This window comes from Heloderma suspectum, chromosome 2 (assembly GCF_057233095.1).
Source record: "Heloderma suspectum isolate Gila_16-S chromosome 2, 16-S_ref, whole genome shotgun sequence".
In the NCBI taxonomy this organism is placed as follows: Eukaryota; Metazoa; Chordata; class Lepidosauria; order Squamata; family Helodermatidae; genus Heloderma; species Heloderma suspectum.
The window spans coordinates 142,810,072-142,831,649 of record NC_139459.1 but is presented as its reverse complement, the minus strand read 5'-3'; the positions used below and the strand labels follow the sequence as shown (position 1 = coordinate 142,831,649).

Below are 21,578 nucleotides of genomic sequence, written 5' to 3'. Positions count from 1 at the left end.
CCATTGCAGATTTCTCTGACATCCCTACCCCCTTCAACCCTCCAGCAGCTACTCCCCCCCCCCCGCCCCCATCACTGATTCCAGGCCAAAGTATAAATCACAAACACAAGTAGGTCTGGAACCCTGGCTCAGGGCAAAGGGGCTGGGGAGATGATTTGTGGAGGAAAGGAAAGGGATTAGGGAAAACTTAAGTATGCCTCTGCCTGCCTGGCACATCTCCCCCACAAATCACTCCCTCCCAAAGCTTGGAGACATGAGGTGAAGGTGGACTGTGTAGTTCCACCTTTAGTCAAGCAGCTTTGCAGATGTCATCTCTCATGAGCACAGGGGAGGCTCAGGCCGGTGAAGAAACTCCCATCAGTGGGCAACATCAATAACAGCTGGGACTAGAGGTGCTACTAATTTTTTCCCCTTAAGTCCTTTCTGAGGCAATTTTGGAGTTTCCTGCTTGAGAGAACATCTCAGGAATTCTGAGGGAAGCAAACAAGAGTTCAGGGGTTTCTATACATCTCTACAACCAGGCAGCTCTGGCGTGAGATTCTGGCTCTTTTGGCACAGGATTTCTGACTGCGTGGCCTGAGATGCAGGACGCCTCTAGCCAAGGGCACTGAGCTGTGATGTATACATGGCTTCATGGAAGTGAGTGCAGGACTGCCCCACAAGAAATCTTACCTGACTTTTTCCTGGGACTCTTCCAGTAGTGCTCCTGGTACGTAGATACAGAACCAAACAGGGAGTATTGGGCATCCCCATTTGATGTGTCAAACACAGGGGCAAATCAGGAAATAATATTATCTCTTATTTTACAAGACTCTGGGATAGCAAGTGCTGCAGTTCCATTGCTCCCACAGAAGGGGACAAAAAGGCCTAGAAGTTATTAAAAGTCATATACAGCAGTTGTTTTCAGTTTGTTCTGGGGAATCCCAAGGAACTGAGCATGTGAGAGAAAGGGGTTATCAGCAGAGAAGTCAGTAAGGAAAGGGTCCCCTGAAGACTGAAACTTTGAAAGCCACTGATCAACAGGTTTGAGACACTTTCCTAGAGCAGAGAGCTGAGACAGAGAGGTCCCAGAGGTCGTTTCTGTGAGATTAGCACCTGTGTTTGGGTAAGATTTCAGCGATTCTTCACACACTTGTCAAAAGCTTCAGTAAAATAGCTGTAATTTTACAAAAAGAAATTCCTGTGGTTTTTTACTCTCTCTCTCTCTCTCTCCAATTTTACAAGAACATACAAGAACAAGAACATTTGCTCTCTCTCTTATTTCGCTATTCCTACTCACCAGGTGATTTCTGTAAATCACAAGGGACTACACCCCAGCCCTCATCTGCGAGGGGTATTGGTCTGATAACAGCTTAGTAGTACAAAAGCCAGGGGTAAAGCCAGTACCCGGCAGGCAACGTGCGCTGGAAGAACGCATGTCGTTTATATCTTTATAGAGCTCATAAATAGTTTTATGAACAGACCGTGTGATTCAGGGCTGGGCCCAGGGCCCTACCCTGCGGAGGGAGGTGTCCATGAAGGCTTCCGATAGGCAAAGAAGAGCAAGAGAGGCAGATTATGCGCGCGCGCGCGCACACACACAGGCCCGCAGGTCCCTACACGCCGCCCTTTTCCCTGGTTAGCTTCCTGCTCCCTTGAGGCGACTTAACAGGGAGGGCAACAGAGAAAAGGGAAGCAGAGCCTCAGGAGGAGAAAGAAGGCGGTAGTATTTTGGAGTGGGAAAATCCAGTGGAACCTGGCGGCCCTGTAGTTTGCTCTCTGCCTGCACTCGTAGCGCCCTTCCTGGATATTTGTATGGTCTCTCAAAGGGTGAAGACGGGAAGAGTGAGACGTTGTTCGACGTTGTCCCTCCGGCGGGAAACGGTGGTGAAGGAGGCTGCGGACGGTCACTTGGGAATGACAACAGAAGGCGAGAGCTCATGGCCGGGGCTGGCGTAGAACAGCCGCGTCTGGTGAGTGCGCCTGGCTCACTGAACGCCCGGCAAAAGGGGCTGCTGTCCCGGGAGGCGCCGGAGACCTGTGCGGGAGCAGTTGCCGAGGGTGCTGACGAGGGGTGTGTGCGTATGCTTGCGCTGTGTGAAAGAAAGCATATCCAGCTTGAGAGCCTTTGCCGCGCGGGGCCTCTGTCCAGTACAGAATCCTTAAATGATCCGAGCACGTCCCTTCCTGTCCCCTGCAAGAAGTCAGCGGATGCTCTGACAGTGTGATCCTGTCCATGTTTCCTCAGAAGTAAGTTCCGCTGTGTTCAGTCCGTGGGGCTTTCTGCCCAGTAAGCATGTTTAGGATTGTAGCCTGAATTACAAAAAGGCTTGGCTAGTAGTTGAACAGAAAAGCGTGTTGCCCGTTAGATCCAAACTCCTCATTACGTCAGTTGAATTCAGATTGCAACCTAAATATATGAAGTACTATTTGTTGCACTTAGGTGTTACAGTCCTTGTTATCGCTCATGTCTTTTGCCATAAATCTTGCAGTACTTCCAGAGCATTTTTTAAAGCATTCCAGCATCTTAAATCACCGGAGTCTGACCTGTCATTGAGAACGTTTGCATATTTAATCCTTAGATTACAACAGCTGTCATGAATCATAAAAACAATGTATCTTAAAGATCAACAAATCCTGTTTCTTAAAGCCATGTTTAAAAAATTTATGCATGTAAAACAATTGTCAAGATTCAAATAATGTCTTTTTGTGATAGTTTAAAGGCTGGGATATGGCTCTGTGTGTGTGCAGATGACGATAATAAAATCCTCATCCTGCCCTTCCACTAAAGAATATGGTTCCTCCATTGTATCCTCACAACAGCTCTATGAGGAAGGTTAGTCTAAGAGATGGCGACTGGCCTACGGTTACATGCAGTGGGTTTCATGGTCCAGAAGAGAGCCGAATCCATATCTTCCTGGTCTTCGTCTAACACTAACCACTGCACCATGCTGGTTCTCGTAATTACATTAATAACAGGCATGCTTGCGTTCACTAAGGATGTCTCGTAGTGCATTAACTAATGATGTTTCATACCATACATGGCCATATCTCAGCAGAGATAGCTAAAAGCCTAGATAGGTGTAGCATAGGTGGAGGAGAAGTACAAATGATCCAGAGGTGCTTTGAAACGGTTTGACTCTAGCCAATACACCTGCTGAACAAGCAAGACAGTTTAAAATGGAAAAATTGCTTCCCAGTCCCCCAGCTGAGTGACTACAACAAAAACTTTCAGGACCTTCAGCTGTGTGCATAGAACTCCTCCATCTCTCCTTTGGCATCTAGAATTGTGGCCATGTTTTGTACCAGAGAAAGTGTGTTGCCATAAATGCATTGAATATATATTATGTTGGTATATGTATGTGTGATATTAAGAAAAGCTGCAGCAACTTGGACAGATCATCTGTTCACACAGCCATGTGACTCCTATCATCTGTCCCACACCCACACCCCGCACTCTATTTTTCTCTTCCTCTCTTCCTTCTCCTCCTCCCTCTCTCATTTGGGGTTGCATGCACACCTTCTGTCGCTGACTCCACAGAGTGGAATTTTCCTGCAGTTTTGCTGTCAACAGAGCTAAGCTCAGGCACTCATAGACAGCGCTGCAGTTTTTCTTTTTTGAAGTCATGGGAAACGAGAGTCCAGCAACAAAGCTATTGTTATTGCAAAATAGAGGGCAAGAGCAAAACTTCCCCCATCAGAAATTCCCTCGTGGCCTAAAAGGAGCAATGTTCATGAGGCACAGAATGCCTCATGAGCATGCTAGTTTCCTTGAGAAGTAGCTGGTTTAAAATAAAGGGGACTGTGCTACTGTCAGACAGCAGAGGGCCCAGTTGCTCCATTCATTCCTTCAGCTTGCTGCTAAACATGAGTGGCTTCCCATGCATGCATCTATACAGTGCAAACTTAGAGGGCCATTTCACATGGGAAGCAACAGTTACTTCAGGCTGGATGGGCTTCTGAGCTTTTTCGAGAGGCCACTCATAACATATGGCAGATTCCAATACAATGTGATGCTATCTATTTTTGGTGCATCTCACGATTTGTTCTTGGGCTACCCAAGGTGCCTGTACACTTGTAGAAATCACACTTTACACACACACACACACACACAAACACACATTTAATCTTCATAAACATGGGAAGCTCTAGGCTAGGGATGTTTCCAAAGGGCCATCTCACATGTGAGGCATCTTCAACACAATTACATTGATTGCTCATGGAGGTGTCTCTAAGCTGGGCTTGGGGGGAGGTGATCTCCATGTGTGTGGCGGTATTATACATGAAGGAAAAAAGGTGGAGGCACAACAATCTAAGGGTGCAAACCCCCAAATTTATTAAACTTCTTTAAAAATCGAGCACATTAACATTTTGAGGATCCTTTCTTCTTTGGAGATCTTTGCTTAAACAAGGCAATATTTATACCTAAAAAGTGTCAACATGCAAGGGGGTTACATTTATACCATTTTTTAAATATAAGCATACAATTATGGAGCGCCTGGATCTGTCTTCACCCTTCTGCCTGCTGATAGAGACGGCTCTCACCTACTCATCTTACTGTCATCTGACTCTAGTCCCTCATCTCCTGGTAGGATGTTCCGATGGCTTGCAGCTAGGAGTGCCGCTTCTTCCATCCTGGCTCAATTACACCAGCTCGCAGGTTCTCTTCTTGACACAACTGTTAGGCCCTCCCCACTTCCTTGAGCCATTAGAAGTAACACTTCTGGGTTTAGTTTCATTTGGATAAAAGACTTACAAGGCTCGTAAGTTTGGAGGCTCATAAGCCTCCAAACTTATGAATTCAGAAGCTTACAAGTATCCAGTGCAGTGTGGGAGGTGCAGCAGAGGCAATCCTTGCCTTTGCTGCATTTCCCACTCCACATTTCAGTTAGAGGGGCTTTTTAGCCCCTCTAGCTGGGGTGTCTCGGAGGGCGAGGGAAGAGGCTGGAGAAGCATCAGGATACCAAGTAAGCCAGCCTTTCCAGTCCCCTCCCCACCCACTGGAACACCCCCTTTACCTCCTCTCTGAGGTTCTTTTGTGACCACAGAGGGGCAGCCGGCAGGGTTCTCTCCATGCTGGCTGTGAGGGGGCGGGGAGCATGGATTCCTGGGTCCGAAGTCAGAGTGCTGTCTCCAACCTTGGATCCAGGAACCCGAAATATCCTATGCCCCCCCCAGATGCTATCTAGGGGCCATAGGATTGCTCCCCGCCAGTGTCCTTGTAATATTTGTTTTATTTAGAAATGTACAATATATACAGAGCATTTTGGAAGCAAAGAGACCCCTGCAGGTGACAGCAGGACCACTGATCTAGATTTAGATCCCCACAGAGCAACTGTGCCTGAAACAATTTTGCCTTCAGCCAGCTCTCAGCTCTCTGTCTGGCTCTTCCTGTACCCAGAGATTCAAACTTGCTTCAAATCTTTTCTCCTCCCATCCCACAGCTGAAGGATGTTCCTTTCCAAAGGATGGAGAGAGATTCCAGGCTGCTATGAAAAGGATTCCCAGTCATAAATTCAACTGATCTCCTCTATAGAAAGTTCTTTAGGAAAGAATGGTCACCCAGTAGCCATAACAATATTTTACTATGTTGGATGGATGGATGGATGGATGGATGGCAGAGAAGGATGGTGTTGGGAAGTCCTGCATAGTGTGATCATTGTTTAGAGTTATTCCTTTTAAAATACTAACTGTATAGACCTCCATGATCGGATGCGATCAGGTACTTGCTTGCATATGTCACTTGGTGCCCCTTGTGTGTGCTTAAGTTACACTCGCCTGTGACATTTCATTTGTGTCATTGCATTTCATCTCTTTTGACAGGTGTCCATTTTCCCAGCTGCCCTGCCTTTTCTTGTTTGACTGCCATTATTACCATTCACACTGCCATGTTGTCGGAGTCACACTGGAGGAGCCTCCGTCAAACCTTAATGGTGCTCTTCACTGCCACACTTCTCATTGGAGTAACCATGCTGGCCCTATCCTCTGACATCAACCCTGTGGGATTTTTCTTCCTTGCGGTTGGGGGTCTGTGTTTGGTTGGCTACCTCATTAGTGTGGCAGCAGAGCAATACCTGAAGCATCAGAATTCAACAGAAGAAAATCATGCAGCCTCAAGGAGACAAAGTCAGGGAGGGTGAGCAACTACATTGCTATTCCCTGTCCTTATCTGTCTTAACCTCAAGCCATAGATGCTTCAGCAGTAGTCTATTTCAGGGGTGGGCAGAAGGTAGCTCTCCAGATGTTGTAGACTACAACTCCCATCAGCCCCTGCCAGCATGGCCAATGATCAGGGATTCTAGATGTTGAAGTCCAAAATATTCTGTCCACCCTGGTCTACACAAACTGCAGGTCGTGTGATAGATCATGAGAAAAAATTGCTTTTCTGACAAAGGGTCTGTCTAGTCCAGCATTCTGATTCCAACAATGGCCAGCAAATACTTCTGGGAAGCTTCTAAGCAGGACATGAAGGCAACATCCATCACTGTTTGTCCCCTGCATCTGGAATTCAGAGATATATTGCCTCTGAACACAGAGGTTTGAATGTAAAATATACCAATAGGTATTGTTAATTGACCTAACGCCAATAATATCAACACTATACCCTTATTCAGCAGTCCATTCAGCAGTTTGTATATTAAGGGACCTATCAATAAGGTTGGATGAAATGGCAAAGTATGGTTTCTCTCAAACCAGGATAATAGGCAAGGAATCCTACCGTCTTACTAGGGGGCGAAGAGTGTGTGTGCAAGTCAGGATCCTGGCTATTTCTTACTGTATTGCCAGATGATGGTTTGTCATTGCATCTGGACCAACACATAGAAAATTTAATGTTGGAGAGAACATTAGCCTAGCGTTCTTCTTGACATGCTGGCTTTCTTTTTTGTAGGGCATGTTTCTATGTGTAGGAGCATATTCAAACATGCAACCTCTCTTCTGCAGTCTGATGGTACTATCCAGGAACTCCTGCACCTTGTGATCTGCTTTTTTTGTAGATTAGCCCTTAGTCTCTGCCTTTTCCATCCTGTTTTCAAGAGGTTCAAGATCTATCCAGTTTTGTCTTTGCATCTGCTGTTTTTTACTGAGCACTAATGTCCAACTCATGTGTGTATTTTCTATGGCAAAATTCCTCAGGCAGTGACTTAATCACCTCAGTGTTATATGGGGAGGCATTTGTTGAAAATCGTCTCCATGTGAAAGGGTGCTAGTCATATGATATGTCGAAACAACTACAAACAAAGGGCCTCCTTTGTGAAACTACAGTCACAACATGGGAACTTCATTACCTCAGAAACACATGTGATAATCAGCTATTAAAATGATCCAGTTTTGAACGTTTCTCACTACCTACATACATATCTAAGACAATTCCTACAGTTGAAAAATATAAGTATTTTGTAAATAACCAGGTCACAGTAAAACAAACAAAACAATGGGATGGATCCAAATTTAGTCATACTTGGCATAGACCCACTGAAATCAAGACTTGTTAGTCATTGCTAACAAGTCTCACTGATTTCAGTGGGTCTACTCTAAGTGTGACTAAGTCTGGATCCAACTCATTGTTTTCTTTATACGTAGTACAATTGGCTTACGTGGAATTACAAAACGAGTGACCTGGAAAATAACAACAGCCATTTCCCACTTTTAAAATATGTTGCAATTCAAATCCCTATATAGATTATTAAATGCTATATAGATTACTTATTAATATCTGGATTTGAGGCACTTTATAAATAAAAAAACCCTAAATCATTAATATATTTTGGCAATTCAATCCCAACTTGCCTATGAGGTATTATCAAAGTGCGCAGTTCAGCAAAGCAGCTTTTAAGACCTTTTGATTCTAGTGGAGGAGTTAAGCCCACACACATTTAACTTTCCCATTGGAATCAACAGAAATTAAATTTGGCAGGATCTCTTTGGCAGGATCACCCTGGTAAATTGGATTTAAATGGGTGTAAATTATGCCTGCATGGCTTCCTTAAATTTGGGTTCTATGTGTCTCATCTCCAAAAACAGGAAATACTGGAAGAGTTTAACATGGAACAGAAATAACAATTTCAAGTGAACGTCATAATGTTTATTTGGGTTATCCAGAGGGTATCTCTGCCTCTTGCTCTATCATTTCTTATCCAAATAATTTTGCTGTAGCTGACTCCAATGATGATCAGGAAAAACCAAAATAAAGTGACAAATAGCAGAGATAATTAATGTCCCCACCCCGCCAATAGCTATCAGCCCTGTAAATGCGAAACAGAATATTGTGGAATTAAAAAGTGTTGTCTCCTCCTCATATGCCCAGTGAGAGCTGGCATTTGGGGAATTATTTGACTTTTTATAATAAAATCAAACTCAAGGCAGCTATCGCTTGACATCCCCAGTCCATCTTATCTTTGTTCCAAGGCTGTGCCAGGCCCCAGCAGTCATGTGCTGAGGACCATTGTGCACATCACATGGTTCATGATTGTTCAGCTGCCCAAGCAATACTCTGGATGCCTCTGGATTTGCCCAGCGCTGCCTAGAACAGCTGAAAGATCTGCTGCAAAAGCACCAGATTCTGGTAGCCACCTGTTTTATTTCAGTGGTAGTTCCAAAGCAACTGAAATGAGCAGAACAAGCCTTATTTTCAGTTAAGGGGAAGAATTCAGCAGCATCACTTGTGGGAGGTAGATTAGATCTGAGTGTGATTGTCGGGACCAAGTTGTAATGAGGACTTGATGAACCTGTTGCTTGAATATGATGTGACGCCTTGTGTATTGCGCAGCAGCATTCAGATGACATGGAAGTAGGAAGCAAGAAGCGGTTGCAATGATCTGTTTTAATCCCTGCCCCATCTTTTCCTCGCAGAGACAATGCGGCATACGAAGCACCAGCATATGAGGAGGTGGTGGCTACTGGCTACTTATCAGATTCAGCACCAACCGTCTGGACCATCACGTCCGGTCCAGGCACAACCCAGGTGGAGCCCCCTCCATACAGTGTGGTTATTGAGCCTCCTGCCTATGGAGAGACTGTGGTGGAGGCATTCAGTGTCTCTGTGGTACCAGGTGCACGGCGTGCCTCAGAGGCAGATTTGCACTCAAAGCTACACCTTAGATGGGTACTGCCCCCGAGACTGCAGCGGTTTGTCTCAGATACCCATGAACTCAAGGGGACTGAAGAGCGGCTGGAGCGGCTGGAGCCCCTCACACCACCTCCCACTTATGAGACTGCAGCTGCTAATGAGATCTTTGAAGAAGAATTCCAGCCCTCGAAGCTGTGACTGGAACGCTGGGAACCGACAGAGGAATGAAGTGTTATCACACCACTTCCTTCAAACGTCTTGCTATCCAGCCTATAATAGACCTGAAACAAAGCCTACGTGCCACGTTTTAGGCACCATCCTCCCCTTTGTTTAAATCTCACAAGAATTGCACATATTACAGGCATGCCGCCATGATAAGGTCGCCACCTATTTTTGTTTGGGGATGGGTGTGGGGGAAGGCTAAAAATGGATCCTGTGGCATTTCGTTCTGTGGCCTAACATTCCCAGAATGTCATTCACATGTTCTTGGACTTGCAGGAGAGGCCACTTGGAAACTGACATTGTCAAAGGCTGGACTGTTTGGCACAGTTGCAAGGAGACAGATCCTAGAAGCTGTTGGGGGTGTGGCCTGTCAAGCTCCCTGTGCCATATACATAGAGACTCTGTAGCCTGTACGGAGAGTTGGAGAAGAATGGTGGGGAGGGCACCAAGGATGTATGAGAGACCAAAAAGCATTCAGGAGTTGCATCTTCGCACTGAACCAAGCCTGGCTGCTAAAATATTCTTCATGACATTTGAATTTCTTCTTCATCAGGATGTGCAATCAAAGTAAAATATAAATAAATAAAATGTGATCACCTGGTTGCCCTGAGTAAATAGTTCATTCCTAGGTGATGATGGGCTGATTCTAATATACACTGATAGAGGTGATTTGCCTTAAAATCAGATTATCAGATGTTCTACTTTGTTCTGCTTGGGAGATGAATCACAATTCTCTACAGGTTTTTCTACAGGAGGCATTTATTGTGCACTTGTCATTCCATATGCACAGTTGTTTATGGGCTCTTTAGATGATGTTGTGACCCTCCAGTTTCACTTCTGTGTCTAACCAGCACTTTCGGTGAGGTTCTTTAAGAGCAGGGAAAATGTGGATTTTAATTGTGAAAGCAAAAGAAAATGTGATTTCCTCTTGTGTATTTGCTCTATTCCGTTATACCACAGTGCCACCTAGAGGTTATATAGTGGAAAAGCAAGAAAGGAAACACTTTGTCTAGTGCTCAGATCTCAATTCTGTGATGAAACCGAAAGTAGATACAGTGGATTGACAGCTGATTAACAGCCTCATGTAGAAAAGCTCTTAAGTTCTGTAGCAGGAATGGCATTTTTCAATTTTAATTTTCAAAAAAACGAGTACTGAGTAGGAAGTTTAGTTCAGAAACTTACCTCAAAATTCTACTGAACTGAGAATCTGCTCCTGAGGGAATTAATCATATAGGCCAACAACTTTCCTTAACATTATCATCGCAATCCAGTGCCTCCAATGTGCGCTCAGAACACTGTATAAGCAGCGATTGCTCTGATCTTTTCTGTGTCAGGGAATGGGACTGTTTTAAATAAACCATGACAGTGCATGTGGAGCATTTTTCCTGCTATAGAAGATAATGACATACCTGATTCATCTCCCACCTGCTCCATATTAAGCTGACCATAAGTTTGTTTTAAAAAATAAGGATATTTAATACAATGTTTAATCTCAGAATGAATCTTGTTGTACATATTGCCAAATAGCTGGAAGTCAAACACATGTTCAGCAAAATGTATCATATGGGGATGAAACGACATGAGGCCCCTGGCATTTTGTGTCCATGCACAAGAGGCGCTTGCCACCACCCCTCAGAGATTCAGCTAGAGACCTGGGAAAGGGCTGCAACCAGAAGAAGTTTCATGCATGTGCGTGCATGCTAACAAATTTTAAAAGACATCCTCCAACATCTCCCCAAGAGGCAAAAATAGAACAAAATAAATATGGAAATGCTTATCTGAGACAGGGCCCAGAAAATCGTAATTAAGGACAGCAGGAGCATATGATGACAAAGGAAGTCTTTAGATTCAGAAGTTTGAAATAGCCGGTAAAATACAGAGCTTTAGATTGAATTGCTTTTTAAAGTCCATTTTGCTAAAATTGGAGCATTATAATGCAAAATTTATATATCTTTTAGTGCTAGTTTAGTGAAGGATGCTGATCAATCATGAATCACAAACCTGTTGAGATATGCACAACATTTTAAGTGATTGTTACTCCATCAGAGAAATATCACATACAGAAAAAGATGGCATATCTGAAATCAAAATAAACTTTAAAAACACATATTTAAAATGCACAATAGAAAAGTCTGAATAATTTCCAAGCCTGTTCTAAAGGCCCGAGCCTGAGAATTTGCTTTCAGCAAACAAAGGTTATGTACAAAGTCAAAAAGTCCACAGTTGGACAATACCTTTATTAGGACTAACCAAAATGCCATATTTTTTTCTCCAGAATGCTTCATCAAGCTAGCTGGTTTAAAAAAAAAAACAAAAAACAGATGGGGGAAGAACAGACTACTAGGAAATCCAGTTTCCGAAACTACCGTTAACCTGGCCAATCCACACGTCTTTACTGATGAACAGATTGAACATACTGGTGAAGGGTGAATTTGTAAAGATGTAAAATTATGAAAATTGATTAAAATTAAATAATGATAAATATCTCCTTGCTTCCTGGAATTTCAAAACACACCATCTGGCACCAAGGAAGGTTAAAATGAAAGAAAACATTGGATCACAGAAAATCCATGTTCATCCATTGCATGCATGATATGTTTTTAAAACAAACTAATAGAAGATGTCAGTTAAGGAAATCCTTGCCTTGACATGCCATTCAATATAACTTTAGGAATCTTTGGTACTGGACCCTGATTATCATCTAAATATCATGTATTCTCTCTGCTAACAAAATGCAGACTTGGGGATAGTCAGGAGAGAATGGAAACCACAAAATGGAAATGGGCAACAGATAAAGAAGGGGGACTATATTTAGTCATCTTAAACTGCATCCTGAATGAATAGAGAAAAAGGACTCGGAGCATTTCTACACAAGCCTTTTATTGCATGCTCGTGATTGGTCACTCACAGAAGTTTGCGAGTCCTTTACATAACATCGTCAAACTACAGGGCACGTACAGTAGTTTTTTAACTATATCCCACTTTTAAAAAGATTAGAGATAATGCAATATTTAAACGTAAAACCACTTTAATGGACGTGTGTAACTGTGCAGTTTCGCAATAACCACAGACTGGGAAGAAAAAGCAAGGCATACTGATTGGGGCGGAGCAGGAAAATCAGAACTGCCCTTTCCCTCTCCCCTCCAGCCTGTCTGCCTGTTGACCTGACCTGGGCTGGGAGGAGAGTTTTCTCGACCAGGCTAGAAGAGGCTCAAAGTGAGCATGGAACTGGCGGTGGGAGGAAGAAGAAGACAGTGACTCCCCACGTAAACAGCTGACAGCAATTTTCAAAAGCACCACGACGCTTTGCACACACACACACACACACACAGACTTGGATTCATCAGGAGACCCACTGATTTGCAGCTCGCTTTCTTGCTCTTCACCCCAGAGGCTGCAGAGAACTTGCAGCCTGTGTCAGGAGCTGATCTTTAATCCCACATAGAATCCAGAAGCAGAAGCCCTGGTAAACTGCAGAATAAAAACCCTGGTGTGGTGAAGCCACCAGTCCTAACTTTGTTGTTGTTTATTCGGTCAGTCGCTTCCGACTCTTCGTAACTTCATGAACCAGCCCACGCCAGAGCTTCCTGTCGGCCGTCGCCACCCCCAGCTCCCCCAAGGTCAAGTCCGTCACCTCCAGAATATCACCCATCCATCTTGCCCTTGGTCGGCCCCTCTTCCTTTGGGTTTCCACTTTCCCTAGCATCAGCATCTTCTCCAGGATATCCTGTCTTCTCATGATGTGGCCAAAGTACTTCAGTTTTGCCTTTAATATATCATTCCCTCAAGTGAGCAGTCTGGCTTTATTTCTTGGAGTATGGACTGGTTTGATCTTGCAGTCCAAGGCACTCTCAGAATTTTCCTCCAGCACCACAGTTCAAAAGCATCTATCTTCCTTCGCTCAGCCTTCCTTATGGTCCAGCTCTCACAGCCATAGATTACTACGGGGAATACCATTGCTTTAACTATGTGGGCCTTTGTTGTCAGTGTGATGTCTCTGCTCTTAACTATTTTATCAAGATTTGTCATTGCTCTCCTCCCAAGAAGTGAACGTCTTCTGATTTCCTGGCTGCCCTCAGCATCTGCAGTAATCTTTGCGCCTAGAAATACAAAGTCTGTCACTGCCTCCACGTTTTCTCCCTCTATTTGCCAGTTATCAATCAAGCTGGTTGCCATAATCTTGGTTTTTTTGAGGTTTAACTGCATCCCAGCTTTTGCACTTTCTTCTTTCACCTTCGTCATGAGGTTCCTCAGCTCCTCCTCGCTTTCAGCCATCAAAGTAGTATCATCTGTATATCTGAGATTGTTAATGTTTCTTCCATCGATTTTAACTCCAGCCTTGGCTTCATCAAGCCCAGCACGTCACATGATGTGTTCTGCGTACAGGTTGAATAGGTAGGGTGAGAGTATACAACCCTGCCGTACTCCTTTCCCAATCTTAAACCAGTCCGTTGATCCGTGGTCTGTTCTTACCGTTGCTACTTGGTCGTTATACAGATTCCTCAGGAGGCAGACAAGATGACTTGGTATCCCCATACCACCAAGACCTTGCCACAATTTGTGATGATCCACACAGTCAAAGGCTTTAGAATAGTCAATAAAACAGAAATAGATGTTTTTCTGAAACTCCCTGGCTTTCTCCATTATCCACTGGATATTGGCAATCTGGTCTCTAGTTCCTCTGCCTTTTCTAAGCCCAGCTTGTACATCTGGCAATTTTCGTTCCATGAATTGCTGGAGTCTATCTTGAGCATTACCTTACTGGCATGTGAAATAAGTGCCACCATTCGATAGTTGAACATTCTTTGGTGCTTCCCTTTTTTGGTATGGGGATATAAGTTGGTGTTTTCCAATCTGTTGGCCATTCTTGTGTTTTCCAAATTTGCTGGCATATGGCATGCATCACCTTGACAGCATCATCTTGCAAGATTTTAAACAGTTCAGCTGGGATACCATCGTCTCCTGCTGCCTTGTCATTAGCAATGCTTCTTAAGGCCCATTCAACCTCACTCTTCAGGATGTCTGGCTCTAGCTCACTGACCACACCATCAAATCTATCCCCGATATTATTATCCTTCCTATACAGATCTTCCGTATATTCTTGCCACCTTGCCACCTTCAGCAAAGGAGATCATTACCTTTTTGTGGTGCTGGAGCTTGAGCACCTCAATGACATCATGAGCTAAACCGTGAAGGGACACCCAAGACGGGAAGGTCATGACAGAGAGGTCAGACTAAATACGATCCCTGGGGAAGGAAATGGCAACCCACCCCAGTATTCTTGCCATGAAAACTAAATGGATCAGTCCTAACTAAGCTTGGCTTAATTCTAGGTGGGTGACTCTTCATGTCTCTCCAGACAACCAACTTGTTCCTACATATGTTTACTCAGAAGTAAATCATAGGATTTACTTCCACATACATTTGTTTAGGATTGCTGCCAACATTTTTTGAAGTACTCCCCAAGTACTGAGCAAGTGCAATAGCTTTCTTGACCCTTGATCCTGCACTCAGTCACACAGAGGCATAAGTCCAGCTGAGATCACTGTGGCATGTACATTTGTAACTAGATTTCAGGGATCAGTCGAAACTCAATTCATACATATAAAAGAACTCCCTTGCTGGATCAGGAAAAGGCCGATCCAGTCCAGCATTCTATTTTCAGCAGTGGCCAACCAGATATTTCTGGAAACTTACAAGGAGGGCAGGGAGTTGATAGTTATAGCAGGTGCTCAGAGGTAGGGATGGGTGAATCAGTCAGTTTCACTTTCCCCCTCATTCAAACTTTTAAAATCTCAAGTTCTTCTCTCCCAAATATGAACTTTGAGAATTTTGGTAAATCCTTATAAAAATTGAACAGAAATGAAATTCTCATCGATCTGCACCATCCGAATGCATTAGGTACAACTATTCCCAGCATGGACAGGACCATGATGTACTTCCCTGCCAAACAGCTGTCAAAGATGAGGAGCCTGTCAGAAAAAGGAGGTGGCAACCCTAATTCAGCTCTAACATGGTTGAATACACAGAGGGATTTAAACCCAGACTTTCAAGAGCAAAGCACTCAAAATCCTGGGCCTGGATGGACAAATCTGTCAGTTTCTGTTTGTCCCACATTCATTCTTTTTAATCTAAAGTTCTTTTTTTCCTCTGAATATGGAGAACTTCACAAATGTTAGTAAATTCTTATCAAAACTGAACCTAAATTTATTTATTTTATTTAAAACATTTTTTGGCCGCCTTTCAGGGCAGAAGTCCAAGGCGGCTTACAGCAATACAATAGATAAAAACAGTTAAAATATTAAAAGAATAAAAACATAAAAACAATAAAAACAACAATACAAGCCAATAATAAAGCCAGCAACAATGACAACAGCAGTAACAGCAACAATAGCAGTCATATAAAGAGAAGGCCACGGTAAAATAATATGTTTTCAAGGCCTTCTTAAAAGCCTGCAATAAAGGAGCATGGTGGGCCTCGGATGACAACTTGTTTCAAAGGTGTGGGGCCACTGCAGAGAAGATCACGTGTGATCACCAACTTGACTCTTTTACAGGTGGGCAAATGAGAAGAGCCTCTCTTTCTGATTTTAAAGCATGGGCAGGCTGATATGGGCGAAGGCAGTCCTTCAAGTAACTTGGTCCCAAACCATTTAAGGCTTTAAAGGTTAAAACCAGCACTTTGAATTAGGCTCAGAAACACACCAGTAACCAGCGCAGCTGGTGTAGTATAGGCATCATGTGATGAAATCACCTTGCCCCCACCATTACTTGGGCAGCTGCATTCTGCATCAGCTGGAGTTTCTGAACCATCTTCAAAGGCAGCCCCACATATAGCACATTACAATAGTCCAGCCTGGACATCACTAGTGCATAAATAACTGAGGCAAGGTCCATCCTCTCCAGATAGGGCTGCAGCTGGTGTACCAGCCCAAGCTGGTAAAAGCACTCCTGGACACTGCAGTCACCTGGGCTTCCCCAGTTAGCTCAGGGTCCAGGAGGACTCCCAGACTGCGCACTTGGTCTTTTGTGGGGAGTGCAACCCCATCTAAGACCAGTTGTAACCCTCCATCCAAAGTAGTTGGTTTCCCAACCCATAGTACCTCCGTCTTCTCTGGATTAAGTTTCAGCTTGTTCACCCTCATCCATCCCAAAACAGCCTCCAGACACTGGTTCAGGAGTTCCACAGCCTCCCGGGGACGTGCAGATAGAAATGAGAGGTAGAGCTGAGTATCATCCACATACTGATGACATTTCAGCCCAAACCTCCTGAAGACTTCCCTGAAGAAGGTTTCATGTAGATGTTAAAATGCATGGGGGACAAGATAGAACATTGCAGCACCGCACAGGCTAACGGCCATGGGGTGAAACAGAAGTCCCCCAGCACCACCTTCTGAGACCGCTCCTCCTGAAAGGGCCAGAACTATGTTAAAACCATGCCTCTCAAGCTCAGTCCAGATAAACGATCTAGAAGGATACCATGGTCAATGGTCTTGAAAGCCGCTGAGAGGTCCAGAAGAACCAACAGGGTTGCACTCCCCCCATCCATTCACTGGCATAAGTCATCAACCAGGGTGACCAAGGCTGTTTCTGTCCCATAGTAAGGCCTGAAACCTGACCGGAATGGATCTAAGTAACTGGTTAATCCAAAACAGCTTGGGAGTTCTGAGGCCACCACACGCTCCAGCACCTTGCCCAAGAATGGCAAATTTGACACAGGGCAGTTGTTACCCCAAACCATAAAATCTAAATTTGGTTTCTTCAACAAGGGCTTCACCACAGCTTCTTTCAAAACTGCAGAGACCTCACTGTCCCTCAAGAAGGCATTTACCACCTTGGAGGTCCAGATATCTAATCCAGCTCTGGCAGATTTCACAAGCCAGGATGGGCCAGGATCTAAAGGGCAAGTAGTAGGCCTCAGTCCTCCAAGCAGTTTGTCCACTTCCTCAGGTTGCACAATCCACAAGGTATCCATAACATGACTAGATGGTGCACCAGCACTGCCCAGATCAGACTCTGTCAAAACAATGGCATCCAAGTCAGCACGAATTCGAGCGTTTTTAGACAGTGGGTGCCACTTTTCAGTAATCTTCCATGTAAGAGACCTCCTGCAACTAATTTAGCTTAGTGGATAAGTTTTGTTTTTACCTTCATATTTTATTTTAATAGTTGTTTCAATTAATTTTGTACACTACCATGTTATTTGGCAATGAAGGATATAGGTATGTATGTATGTATGTATGTATATGAATGAAATAAAGAACTAGCTCATCAGAAGGAAAAAGTTCTAGCCCACTCCATCTCTCCTATGCTGGTTTTCTAGATAAGCTTTTTAGGTTTTCTAGTTCAGAGAAACATTGAAAAACATCTCCATCTGTAGTCTGACATCCATTTTGCCACCTGAACATTTGATTACCACATTCCCATCTCATTCTGCTGCATGTATAGACCAGATCCAAGCTTGTGGCCATCATCAGATCCAGTGCAGTCCCTCTCATATGGAGAGCTTCTCCTTTTCTATTCTCTGGGTCATGGAATACTCTGCATGCATAACTGAGAACCTGTGAGGCACAGCCCAGCTGGCAGGGCAGCAGAACAGGGCAGTGCATCTGCTAAGGGGGGGGGGGTGTGAGCACGTGCACGCGAATATACATGTATTGGAACCTTGCAGAGCTAAAGATAATGCCCGCCGTGAGGATAATGTCCACTGTGCACTACACAGTTGCAATCTGGCAACCGTGAAGTGCACTTAGCTCCCGTGGGTTTCAAGAGGATTTAGGGATGTTCCACTGTACAATGGGCTGCTGTCATTGTCTTTCAGGCAGCAGATATTTTAAAAGGCCATTATGACATCACAGTCGCCTAATTATTTGAATTCACATGATTACTGGTTCTCAGTATTATGAATCCCATATTGTAAATGTATAACAGATATTTTGTAGTTAGATTGAGAAGACTTTCATATATTATAACGACTATTATCCAGCCACTGGCTGTCCCTCCAGGAAGCCTGGACTTAAGGGAAGCCGACACGGGCCCTCCAGAACTAGCAGCAGCAGAGCAAGAACTGTGGCAGCAGGGGAATTCATTTGAGGAGCAGGGAGAAGCCCTTTTCCTCTGGCCAGCGTCAACTCCCTGCTCCTTCACCACTGCTACAGCAGCCTGTCTGGCCTTGGGAAGGGCTCAGTATCTCCTGCTCCTGAAACAGCTGAGGACCTGGTTCCCTGAGGAAGTGTTTGGCAGCCAGCCATTGGCTGTCCCTCCAGGAAGCCTGGAATTAAGGGAAGCTGTTGTGGGTGGCAGTTCCCCCAAAGGGGGAGACACAAAAGAGGGGGTCACCCCTTTGGGGGAGCCACTTCGGGGGGGCAGCGAGGGCGAGGGCCCATAACCCTTGGTTTTATCTCCTCGCTCTGTGTTTCCCTTCTTTCTCTTCCCCTTATGGGTAGTGAGGGGGGATTTCTGGGGTTGTTTGGAGTTTGGGGGTACATGGCCTTTGAATGTGTTTTGTTTGTTTTCCAGTTAGGCTCTTTATTATTTTTATGGGTCAGAGGGAAGTGATTTTATACCCCAGGGTGAGAGCCTGCTGGTATTGAATTGTGCCCCCGCCCCCAGGTGAGATATGGGAGGGGAGTGTTAGGTGTACATTCCAGGTGAGAGATGGGGTGTTGGACTTGACTGTTTTATTCTGCTGAATGTTGCTGAGTTTGATATCTTCTCTGAGACAAAGTCAGCATTGTGTGTATAGGGGAGGCAATAACAGTGGTGGGAGGCATGGGGAGATATGTTGCTGGCAGAGCAAAAACTCCTAGGAGAAGGGAGGGCAGGTATCTGACACCTATACGGCCTTCTGGTTGCCCTGTCAGCCCAGGTACCTTGGGGAGTGGGCCAAGCCACCCGTAGAATCTTTGCCTGCTCCTTTGTGGAGGCTCTGGTCTCTGTGTGGAATGAAGATCTGGCCAGCGTTACTGACACGGTCGCTCCTAGACGTCCTCTCCTACCTGCTTCCAAATGAGCTCCATGGTTTACAGAAGAACTGAGGAAACTGAAGCAGCAAGGATGACGACTAGGGCACCAATGGCAGAAAACTCAGCTTGAATCCGACAAGACACGTCATAGGGATCATTTGAAAACCTATGAGGTGGCAATACTTGCAGCAAAGAGAGCTTTCTACTCTACAAGTATCGCATCCACAGACTTACACCCAGCTGAGCTGTTCAGGGTGGTTAGGGAGCTGAATCAGCCCCCCACCCACCCCAATCCAGTCTTAGAGCCTTCAGTAGCTCACTGTGACACCGTTAATGAGTTTTTCATGGATAAAATCTCTCGGATACAAGCCACTTTGGACACTGTCGTGGGGACAGAAATCAACAGTGGGGTGTCCAGCAACTCTGCTTGCATGATTAAACTCAATTGTTGTCAGCTTGTGACTCCTGATGATGTGAACAAGCTGCTCGGTTTGGTCGAAAGGACAACTTGCCCTCTCGATCCCTGCCCATCCTGGCTTGTAGTGCAGGGAGGGGAGATGTTAAAGCAACTTCTGCTGAATATTACTAATGTTTCCCTAAGGGAAGGTAATTTTCCATCATGTCTGAAAGAAGCAATTGTTAGACTGCTTCTGGAGAAGCCTTCCCTTGACCCCCTAGACTTCAATAATTACAGGCTAGTAAATAATTTACTATTTGGGGGCAAGGTAATTGAGAAGGCGGTGTCCATTCAATTCCAAGCAGTCTTGGATGAAACTGATTACCTGGACCCATTTCAAACCGGCTTCAGAGTGGGATACGGAGTTGAGACTGCCATGGTCGCCTTGGTGTTGGTCGCCATGATCTTTGCCTGGGAATTGATAGGGGGAGTGCCTCCCTGTTGTTTTTTTTGGATCTTTCAGCAGCATTCGATACCATCGACCATGGTATCCTTCTGGATTGCCTGAGGGAGTTGGGGACACTGCTCAGCAGTGGTTCTGCTCCTTTCTCTCAGGACATGGTGTTGCTCAGGGATAGTTGTTCCTTGAAAAAGGAACTATTATGTGGAGTCCCTCAGGGCTCCATTCTATCCCTGATGCTGTTCAATATCTACATGAAACCGCTGGGAGAGATCATCAGGAGGTTTGGAGCTGAGTTTTATCAGTATGTTGATGACACCCAAATCTATTTCTCCTTGACATCTTTATCCAAGGAAGGTATGACTCCTTTGAATGACTGCCTGAAGTTGGTAATGGGCTGGATGAGGGAGAACAAGCTGAAATTGAAACCAGGCAAGACAGAGGTGCTCATCGTGAAGGGTCCTAATTCAGGTACTGAGGTATGCCAACCAGTTCTGGATGGGGTTGCACTCCCCCTGAAGGAGCAAGTTCGTAGCTTGGGGGTGCTTCTCGACCCAACCCTGCTCCTGGCACCCCAGGTGGAGGCAACGGTGAGAAGTGCCTGTTATCAGCTTCGGCTGATATGCCAGCTACGCCCCTTCCTGGAACACGTGGACCTGGTAATGGTGATGCACGTGCTGGTAACCTGTAGGCTTGATTTCTGCAATGCCCTGTACTTGGGGCTGCCTTTATATTTAGTTCAGAAACTTCAACTGGTTAGAAGGATGTTAGCCAGGTTGGTCTCTGGGACACCCTGTGGAGACCATATTACACCAGTTTTAAAATCTTTACACTGGCTGCCAATTTGTTTCCGAGCAAAATATAAAGTGTTGGTTCGTTCCTTTAAAGCCTTCCATGGTCTAGGTCCAAGGACCTCAGGGAGCGCCTCCTCCCCTACGTCCCAGTCCGCCACCTAAGGTCCTCTGAGGGCTCTCTGCTGCGGCTGCCTAATGTGAGACTGGCAGCCACGCGCAAGAGGACCTTCTCCTTTGCCGCCCCTCAGCTGTGGAAGGCCTGCTGGCTGAAATGCGCCTGCTGACCTCGGTGAAGGTTTTTAAGCAGGCATTAAATAAAGACGCTATTATTCCGGCAGGCCTTCCCTTTGCAGAACTCCTGTTTGTTCTGCTGACTTTTGTATACTGTTTTTAAGCAGTGTTGTTTTAGGCTGTGTTTTATTGTTGGATTTTTTAAAAAAATGTTTTTAGTTCATAGTTGTTTTTAGTTATGTTATTTGTATATATTGTCCATATGTTTTTATGTAAACTTTGTATATTGTATTTTAATGTTTTAACTTTTGTAAACTGCCCAGAGAGCTTCTGCAATGGGCAGTACAGAAATGTAACAAATAAATAAACAAACAAACATTAAGTGATACCTTATTTCTACCAAAGGTCACAGGATGTTTCCCCCCTGTTCAACAGATGGCTTCGTTTTCTGCAACTTTTATAA

The 21,578-nt window shown here is 44.8% G+C and overlaps 1 protein-coding gene and 1 pseudogene across 4 annotated transcripts in view; both read left to right on the top strand.

Moving 5' to 3' along the window:
• TMEM139 (transmembrane protein 139) overlaps positions 1 to 11,747 on the top strand; it is a 50,817-nt gene extending 39,070 nt beyond the window's left edge. Inside the window, exons 4-6 of one of the 3 annotated variants that reach the window (XM_084835125.1) lie at positions 1,809 to 1,952; positions 5,803 to 6,115; positions 8,830 to 11,741. In XM_084835125.1, coding sequence (XP_084691251.1) covers positions 5,868 to 6,115; positions 8,830 to 9,244 — 663 coding nt within the window. In that variant the 5' untranslated portion in view covers positions 1,809 to 1,952; positions 5,803 to 5,867 and the 3' untranslated portion in view covers positions 9,245 to 11,741. Of the gene's footprint in view, positions 1 to 1,671; positions 2,230 to 5,802; positions 6,116 to 8,829 lie in introns of those variants that run through there. The other 2 variants (XM_084835123.1, XM_084835124.1) reach the window with 2 other exon arrangements.
• Positions 1 to 21,578, top strand: part of LOC146352896 (protein CFDP2 pseudogene) — a 1,048,348-nt pseudogene that overhangs the window by 943,720 nt on the left and 83,050 nt on the right. The window lies entirely within an intron of this gene.